Here is a 9,178-nt window from a genome sequence, read left to right on the forward strand (position 1 = left end):
CGCAAAAAACTGGATGGAAACTTAGCTACAGTAACCATAAGGATTACTTTGATTCTGAGGGCTATTAATTCTAATTTAATATATAGGAATATATAGGAAAAGCCAACTATTGTATTATGATACTGGTATAACCATAACTAAAGATAATAACCTTGTAAAAGATGAGTTCTGTCGCTGTGTTGTAAGTTCCTTCCCAAATCCAGACAAAAGATACATAAGCTTGATAACCAGCTAAAAAACATATCATCTCATAGTTTCTCTATGAGAGTGAAAAGCTCTGTCTAAGATAGAGACCTGAGTCTCCTTAGCAAATGCAGTATGCTCTGACCCTTCTTGCACAGAGCCACTGTTGTCAGACCAGTCCAATTTGTTGTTTATGTAGACCCCCAGGTACTTGTAGTTTTGCACCAATTCCATGTCCTCCCCCCAAATGAGGAATGAAGTCCACCACCAGCTCTTTTGTCTTGCAGGTTGTTGTCCCTCCACCACAACACAAAGTCCTCCATCCTTTCTGTAGTCGGACTCGTCTCCATTATTAATGCAGCAAATGATGGGCAAATCATCCAAAAATTTCTGTAGGTGGCAAGCACTGGTTATTGCTGGAAGACTGTTGTGATGAAGGGACATTTCCTTGAGGTGCTCCAGTATTACACACTACCAATTTTGAAGCACAGTCCCTCAGCCTCACAAACTGCTGTCTGTTGGTCAGGTAGTCCATGATTCAGGGCACCGTGGAGGCATCAAGTTTCAAAGCCTTGAGCTTTTCTCAGAGTCGATGAGGCAGAATGGCATTACAAGCACTGGAAAAGTCAAAGAACATTATCCGGACTATGGTGCCTGCTTTGTCCAAGTGGGAGTAGGATCTGTGGGGCATGTAGCATGCAAATTCAAGGAAAGGCAGAGCAGGTGTTGAGGGGACCCTGGCAGTCACTTGTTTTTAGCACCCTGGGCTGATTCTGTCTGGACCTGAAGCCTTGTTTATGCAGAGTTTTCCCAGCTCTCTCCTCAATTGATCAGCAGAGACACACAGTCCAGAAAGTGGAGGGGGGGCTGGAGACCACAGGTGTGATGTAATTGTCTATGTCCTGGCTGTGTGACTCAAAAAGCATATCCCAGTCAGTGTTTTCAAAGGGATCCTTCAGAGCCTTCTCACCCACCGTTGTCCATTCCTGTACGGTCCTGATGGTGGCTGGCATCCGCTGGTCAATGACTTTATATGCAGGCATGAGGTATACCAAATTATGGTCGATTGGCCTAAAGTCAGTAAAGCAACAGAGTTATATGCCTCTTTAACATTGGCATACAATAAATTCAGGGTCCTGTTTTCTCTTGTTGTACAGTCCATAAACTGGTACAAATTGGTGAGGGTGGAGGAAAGCAAAACATTGTTAAGTCCCTAGAAGTTGTAATGAAAGTACTGGGATGGTCAGTAGTGAGATTGCCAATTACAGAATATATTGTGTTTAATGCAGTTGCCACGACTGCTGAAGGTGGAATGTTAACTGGCAGTAGTACAATGGCATGTGAAAACTGTCTTGGCATGTAAAGTTGTAAGCCCACGGGGAGCCTCTAAGTATTCGAGTTGCATATCTGTGCTTTAATAGTAATGTGCCTGGGATGGCACCATTTGTCATTCATAAAAATTGTTTCCTTTATAACCTTCCATTTTCTTTGTATTTTATATCCTCATATTTCTGTTCTTGAGTCCCAAGTCTATAAATTCTAAACTTGTTTTCTCTGTGTACCTAATCCTTTCCTTTCCATCACTTTTCAGTTGGTCACATCAAGTCTTTTCCTCTTATTGTTATATGGCATTAAGATGCTTTTGACCCTCGTGTGTATTTGAGCTTTTTGCAAAGTTTACCAACTTCAGCTTACAACCTCTCTCACACCTTTCCTGAACATATTTTGCTTCCCACCTTCAAATTTGGGATTCCGGGAATAATTTAGATCATTTAGAGGTAACATTTCATACTCCTCTCCCAGCTTGTCAAACTGTCAGTCTTTTTTTCCCTCATCTACCTACATAGTGACATTGCAAACTTTTACCTTTATCCAAAGTTTGCATATCCTGTTGTTAAACAATTTTTAAACTGGTCTGTAATTATTAAGCATATTTTGTCCTAGATCAGATTCCCACATTCCCTCCAATAATCTGATGTTTGGAGCTTTTAATACATTAGGTGTAATGCCAAATAACAGAGATCTGTTGATAAAGTTAAAAATTGGTACTGTCAGAACTCTAATTGAGCATTTCACTGGTATTGTTGGGACTAGTTATGACTGGGGTCATGTGACCAGTTTAATTTTAGACAGCTTAAGCCTTTAAGAAAGACAGGTTTATACACATGGGAAAAGTGTGTGTGTGTGTGTTTTTTTTTTAAAGACTTCACGTCACCATTCCCAGCCTCGTACCCTAGTTTTTCTGGAAGAAAAAGAGAACCTAAGGACATGAGCATACATAGTAGTGAACTAGTTCATGCACAGTGTTAAGTAAGTCTTGCCAAAACGAGGAATGTCTTGTGCTCCATATCAATAATACTGTCCGCATTCTGAGAGTAAGAAGGAGCAAGTGTTGAAAGGATCATCCAAGACAGAAGACACTTCTTTATCAGTGTGCTTAAACTATTTCTCTGAGACTGTGTTGACTGATACAAAAATCTGTCAGTTGCTTTGATGTGTGCTCTCATGTAGTCAGATAAATGATATATAGTGGGAATGGGACTGTCAATAAGGAACTGTGACTTGTCACCTGACTCCACAAATGGTGGATGCCTTCATGCTAATGACAACTTGAGTTAGAATGCTAGAGTGGAGAATGTTTTATATTGCTTGCAATTTAAATTGTAAGTAAACAAATTTTAATTTCAGTGAAAAATCCAAATGTACTTTTACCCTGTTGAAAGATGATTACAGTGTATTAATGTCCTATAACCCATTTAATTTTATCAGCATGGCATACCACTGCCAATTTTCTGGTGAAATGATATTAGTTTCATCTTTTTGACTGCAAAAATTTTTTTTTATAATGCTATGCCCATTTCATTTTCACATTACATTTATTTGTGGCAGTAAACTGTGTTCTGGTTACTTAATGATCAAATACACATTTTTCACCATCACTTCCAGACAGAATGGTAGTTTTCAGGTGTTGTCTTCCTTGCTAGTTAACAAAAATTATAATCTTTACAATTTCAATTAGGTAACACAATACAGTACTAATAAATTGTTCTTTTTTTATTACTCTTAGAATCAAAGACGTGAACCCCCGGCGCCCCCTGTGGATTAGATGGAGAACTGAAAAGGTGTTCTGCTGACAGGAATTTGTATGACCAAAAGTTGTGGCCTCTGGATAAAACTCTGGAATGTTTACTCACCTCAGCTAATCCTAATCAGTTTTTTTCTTAAACTATTTTTACCTACTTTTCTTTTTGTTGTCAGCATTCTTTTTATACATTATACTAGTTTTCTTAGTTTTACATATATTTGAATGAGCTCTACTTAAACAAATACTTTTTAGTTTCCACATTCCAGCTAAAGTTTTTGACCTTCTCTCCTATTTTTGTTTGATTTGCACCCTGTATAAAAGTTACAAGCCTTAGATTACAAAGGCATAATTGTTAAAGGTAAAAAAGACCCTTTACAAGGGGTAGGATAGTACCATTAACTTTTGATACATGGTGAAATTATTTACTTTAAGTAGATTATTTAAAACTATCATTACATATTATTACATACATCAGTGTGGTACTTAATAATGAAAGCAACATTATTACTACACCAAAAGAGGAAATAATTACCTGAGCGTTATTTATGCTAATGATGAACGGACTGTTAGAATAAACATTGTTTCAGGGAATAAATTTCCTATACAGTTTTTACGATGTTACAGTTTTTCCCATCCCTATTTTCACTACATTGAATGCTTATTTTTATTTTCGTTATTATCTTTCATGAAGCTTTCATACGGTTGAACCATTACTTGCTAAAGCTGTTGCTTTCTTTTATTTCTAAAGAACATTTGAACTAGTACAGCATTCTTACTCATGCCATTTTTTTCCCTTTTACTTTACTTAAAAACTTATTTTGCACAACAAGATGGGCCAACAAGAATTCATACTAAATTTTCTATCAAAGGAAATTGGGTATTTGGCCACAACAGCATTTACAATTGTATCAGATTTTTAAATTAGAAATTGTTAATGAAGGTAACATTTCTGGAAAAGTGCCTGCTGAAGAGCCACAGACTTTTGATGATATTTAAAAGCTTTTTACTTCCACAAGCAGAGACAGGTGCTCTAATTTTTATTCATTCATGTGCCATTCTGCATATTTCTGTCAGTTTTATTTAACCCAAGTATATATTGACCAATAGTGGGCCACCACATTTTTCTCTTTATGTAGATGCTGGAATTAATTAAATAGATTTTCTGTTAAAATACATTGAAATAATTTTATATGGATGATGTTACTTTATAACTGATAACACTGTACCCGTTCTAGCAATGTCTGCTTGTAATCATTTAAATCCAATATGAGATACCTCATTTATTTATAGTTTTGCTCTGTTAGTTTAAATATCAATAATTCAATGTTTTGATCACTTGTAATTTAGCGGATATTTTGCTTGTTATTGCACTTTCCATGTATGTATGTATGTGTTTTTATATATATATATATATATATATATATATATATATATATATATATTATACAGTATATATAATATAAAGTATATATAAATCACATTCTAAGCAAACACTACAGTACAATATTTTTAAAATATTAATTGTATTTTTTCTTCATGAAAATTTGCAGCTAACAAACTGTTTATTGTGCCTCAGTTCTGATAAAGTGTTGGAGTGGGAGCCTCCAGACTGTGCTATGGACAAGGTAAAATAAGAGTATACATTAGTGGTAACATGTTGTGTTCCACTATACTTTTGTTTCCATTCTGTATAGACATGGAAGTAAAAGATTGAAAAGCTTGAACACTAATAGTTTCACTATTCTCTAGCCTGTTTCTATTTGCACCATTAAGTACTTTTGTTTACCAAAGTCATAGGTGACTACTTTATTTTTCTTATTGCAGTTTATATTATTTGAAGTTAGCACTTGTGCTCCTTGCAGTTTTACACTGAATTGAACCTATGGGATTGCTTCTTTTGCTTTAATTACTTTGAAACTGATTATGTAAAAACATACAATAAATACTTATACTGCATAAGAATATTTTCATATAACTTTAATCATTTAAAGGTGTGAAAATATCAATTACTGTATAACTTGCCAAATCAAATTGTTTTATTTTGTGTATGAATATTTGTATTTAGTTTTTGAAAGTCATGGTATTGGACTTATAATTTAATCTTGTATGAAAGGCTGAAAGTGAGATAATGGGCTTTTACTATGCACTTTCCAGCTAAAGGGCTTGTACTGTGTACTTTTTTTATTAGTTCAAAAAATATATGTCAATGAATGGTATATCATTGAGTGTGTTTTTTAAAAATTTATTAGATATTAAGGATGAGAACATACTCAGAATTGTTTTTGTTAAAAATTGAATACCTGAACCATTATAAAGTATATGGATTAATGTTACAAAATATCTATGGGAATGATTCAGTAGATCTTCAATCAATTATTTAATTTTTAGGTCAATTCAGGGTTGCAGTGGCCAAAGCCAATCCCGACATCATCCAGTTCAAGGCACATCGCCACATTCACTCATATGGAGCTGGTTTAGAGTCATCAATTAGCCTAACATGCATATCTTTGGAAAGAGGTAGGCAGTAGTTGTACATGCAGAAAGCTCACACAGCTGCAGGGAGAATGTGATGACTTCACACAAATAATGCCTGTGGTAGATGTTTAACCCAGTGCTTTGTAGTTGTAATGCAGCAGTACTAACCACTGTGCCATTTCCTTTCTGTGTTAGGGCCAACTAATTAAAGCATTGGAATTACTTATTACTTTGTACATCCATTGGAATTTAACTCATTGTCACCCTCCTATAGTAATGGCAGACACGAAAAAATTATAACAGTTCATATTAGAAAAAAAATTTACATTTTTGCGGCTCTCGATTCTGGCAAAAAGAAAAAAGACATTGCTAGTGAATTCAGTATTTCGCCATTGACACTGTCAACTTTCTTGAAAGACTGAGGGAAAAAAATAGAAGAAAAATCTCGGGTTGCAAACGTATGCGAACTGCTGAATTTGAAGACATCGAAAAAGCAGGTTTCATGTCGTTCAGTGATGCTCGTTCAAGAAACATTAATATTAATTCGCCACTCACACTCAAGAAAATGTGCGGTTTCTAAACTCTCTTGTAGAGGTTGGCGGTATGACCAAAATTCTATATCACAGTATTTTTCTAAATTCTGCCGGTTTCACGGTATTAGACGGTATTTTTTTCCCCATGCATGAGTGGATGTTAACCACATTTTCCACTGCAATTACTGCAGTAGACTGGCTAAGAATAACCTATTCGACTGTTATGAGAATTGTACATCGTACAAAAAGACATTTTAATGTGCACACAAGTATTAATCCAGGTTTGCATGGCCCCATAAAGTGATAGTTTTCAAGGGGGTGGCACTAAAGAGAAGGAATCACATTGCATGACAGATGCAGTCAAAATATAGAACCTTTTAATTGAACAAATTTTGCAAAAGCTTAAACTATGATTTTGACAACATATTTTCAACGATCCAAAGAGGCATTTAGACTTAGTAAAATATCCAGAAGTGTTTGTCAAAAGTTGGATTGCACTGAACACGTATTAGAAAAGGAATAAATAGTAAATATTTTTTGTAAACCAACTACACTTTCTGTTAATGTTAACAGTCTCTGTCCACTGACATGTTAAAGTGACTTTTTAAACAATTTTACGATAATTAAACTGCATAATATTTAAACTAATAAATAATAACAATAAAATACATAATAGTATTACCGATAGTTGCACCATTACTTCAAAGCTTCAAGCCCAGGTGCATTGCACAGTATTCACCAAATTAAAATAAAATAAAACAAGTGCAACTTGGTGATGACATCTTACCAACTGTACCATCATTTAGGCAAACTGCATTAATATGGACCTTGCTTCAAGCTAAGCTATATACATAAATAATAAAACTGCAACTTGCATTTATAATGCTGTTTGTGGTATAGCCCTATGGAAGCGCATTAGGGCCACTGTGAAGAAAAAAAAATATGGACACGGAAGAAAAAAACAAACTATATGTTGAGAATAAATTCGACATGTTGACTTTATTCTTGACATTTCCACATTAATGTTGACGCTTATGTCAAGATTAAAGTCGACATTTCCACTTTATTCTCATAGTTTATTTTATAATTAAAGTAGAATGTTGTAAACTAAACTTCATCCTAAAATCAATGTTTAATTTACTAGATTTTCTCAAACCCCGTCATACGTTAATGCAGCACATCAAATGCTTTGTGTTAAGTGTTCCCCGACCCAGTCGTTAATCACTACGCTTCTTAAACTGACTTCCTCCGCACTAAGAGCAGGCGGCTGCAGCAATCACCGCACAGAATCCATTCACTTCATGATATTCCTGCTCTCTACCAAAACCCCAGTTCCTATCTTTCCTTTGTCTTTCTCCACATTACCAATCACCACACGATAAACGTCTTTGTGAAATTAAAACTAGTTATTAACTTAGCCGACGGAGTGTTCAGAACTTTAAAAATAACTGCGTTATACATGTTTAATTATGCCATCCATTCAGAGTTGCGCCCATCTCCGAACGAGTTGCCAGCACATTGCAGGATGAATTCAAGCAAAACATACACTAGCAAGTACAAAAACAAGTACAACTTGGCTTGCAGTATTATCCAGTAGTATAGAAACAGTATTTACACATCTGACCTTTTAAAACTAAAGAATCTCCAGGCGACGGACGTGACTCCTTTTTTTCGGCAAAAGTTCTTCTGTTGTTCATGTTCAACTTTATCGTCGGCTTGAGTTTCGGAATGCTCTCTGTCCATTTCTCACATTTCACAGAACTTTAATTTATTTGCGCATTTATTTATTTATTTAATTTTGTCCGAAATAGTCCTCCATATACCTATGCTACCACCCACTATTTGGTGGTGTAGCAGTGAAAAATAGCCCTAGTGCAACAAATCTGTGTTTAGCGGTGTAGCAGTGAAAAAGGTCCCCACTTGAACAGTTTCCCGCTGCGCCACATTCCGAACGTCGTTTAGGCAATTTAAACCGGTGTTGTGGTATAAGAAAAATCCATATCATAAAAAAAATAAAAAACGGTTTTCGGTATGAACCGGTATACCGCCCAGCACTACTCTCTTGGGACTTCCCCCAACTGGACAACACGCCAAAGAGCGTCCCGAAGTGCAATCACCGCGTCTGTGGAAGACTGTTTATCCATTGCCGGGGCAACAGCAGGCTCACAGCTCTGCTGCAGCTGTCCACTAAAGCAAACAGAAAAGATCTCAGTGGGTGATGCAAGGAACATTGTAAATGCAGGAAACAGTATTACTTGACCACTAACCTGGCCACAACCTTGCCTGACTGCTGTGTCTGTGTATAGGAGAGTGGCACATCATGGTACAATAAATAATCCTGCTGTTCCTGTTTCAAGCTGAATAAAGCTGGTTTTGCTAAAGTACCAATACTCAGCCTCGTGTTTTGGGGTGCAAGACAGGGACGTATAGCGCGACCTCAATATTTTAGGATTTGCTTCTGTGGCGCTTCACTGCAGCGCCGTGAGCCTGCTGTTGCCCTACCCTGGCAATGGACAAACAATCTTCCACAGATGCGACATTCATGCTCCGGGACGTACTTTAGCGTGTCGTTCCTGTTGGGAAGGGAGTGGGGGGGATTCCAAAGGAGTTCAGAAACCTCACAATATGAAGAAGAAGAAAAGGATGATTTGGCTTCTGATTGATAACTCTGCTGCCCACAACATGCTTCCACATTTAGATAATGTTCGTGTTGAATTCCTCCCACCCAATTTCACAGTAGTGCTTCAGCCATTGGATTTGGGCATCATTCGTACCCTGAAAGTGTGTTATCACAAGGAAATGCTGAGAAAAATTCTTGTCAGCATAACTTGTAGACAGGAGGAGATTAAAATTAACGCGAAAGAAGGTATTGAAATGATTGCAGACTCCTGGATGCAAGTTA

At 36.5% G+C, this 9,178-nt stretch overlaps 1 protein-coding gene across 2 annotated transcripts in view; it reads left to right on the forward strand.

Moving 5' to 3' along the window:
* smim14 (small integral membrane protein 14) overlaps positions 1-5,484 on the forward strand; it is a 44,109-nt gene extending 38,625 nt beyond the window's left edge. For both annotated transcript variants that reach the window (XM_051928071.1, XM_051928072.1), the window contains one exon: positions 3,251-5,484. In XM_051928071.1, the coding sequence (XP_051784031.1) occupies positions 3,251-3,289 (39 nt within the window). In that variant the 3' untranslated portion in view covers positions 3,290-5,484. The remainder of the gene's footprint in view (positions 1-3,250) is intronic.
* The last annotated feature ends 3,694 nt before the right edge of the window (positions 5,485-9,178 follow it).

Source organism: Erpetoichthys calabaricus, chromosome 5, assembly GCF_900747795.2.
Source record: "Erpetoichthys calabaricus chromosome 5, fErpCal1.3, whole genome shotgun sequence".
NCBI classification, from domain to species: Eukaryota; Metazoa; Chordata; class Cladistia; order Polypteriformes; family Polypteridae; genus Erpetoichthys; species Erpetoichthys calabaricus.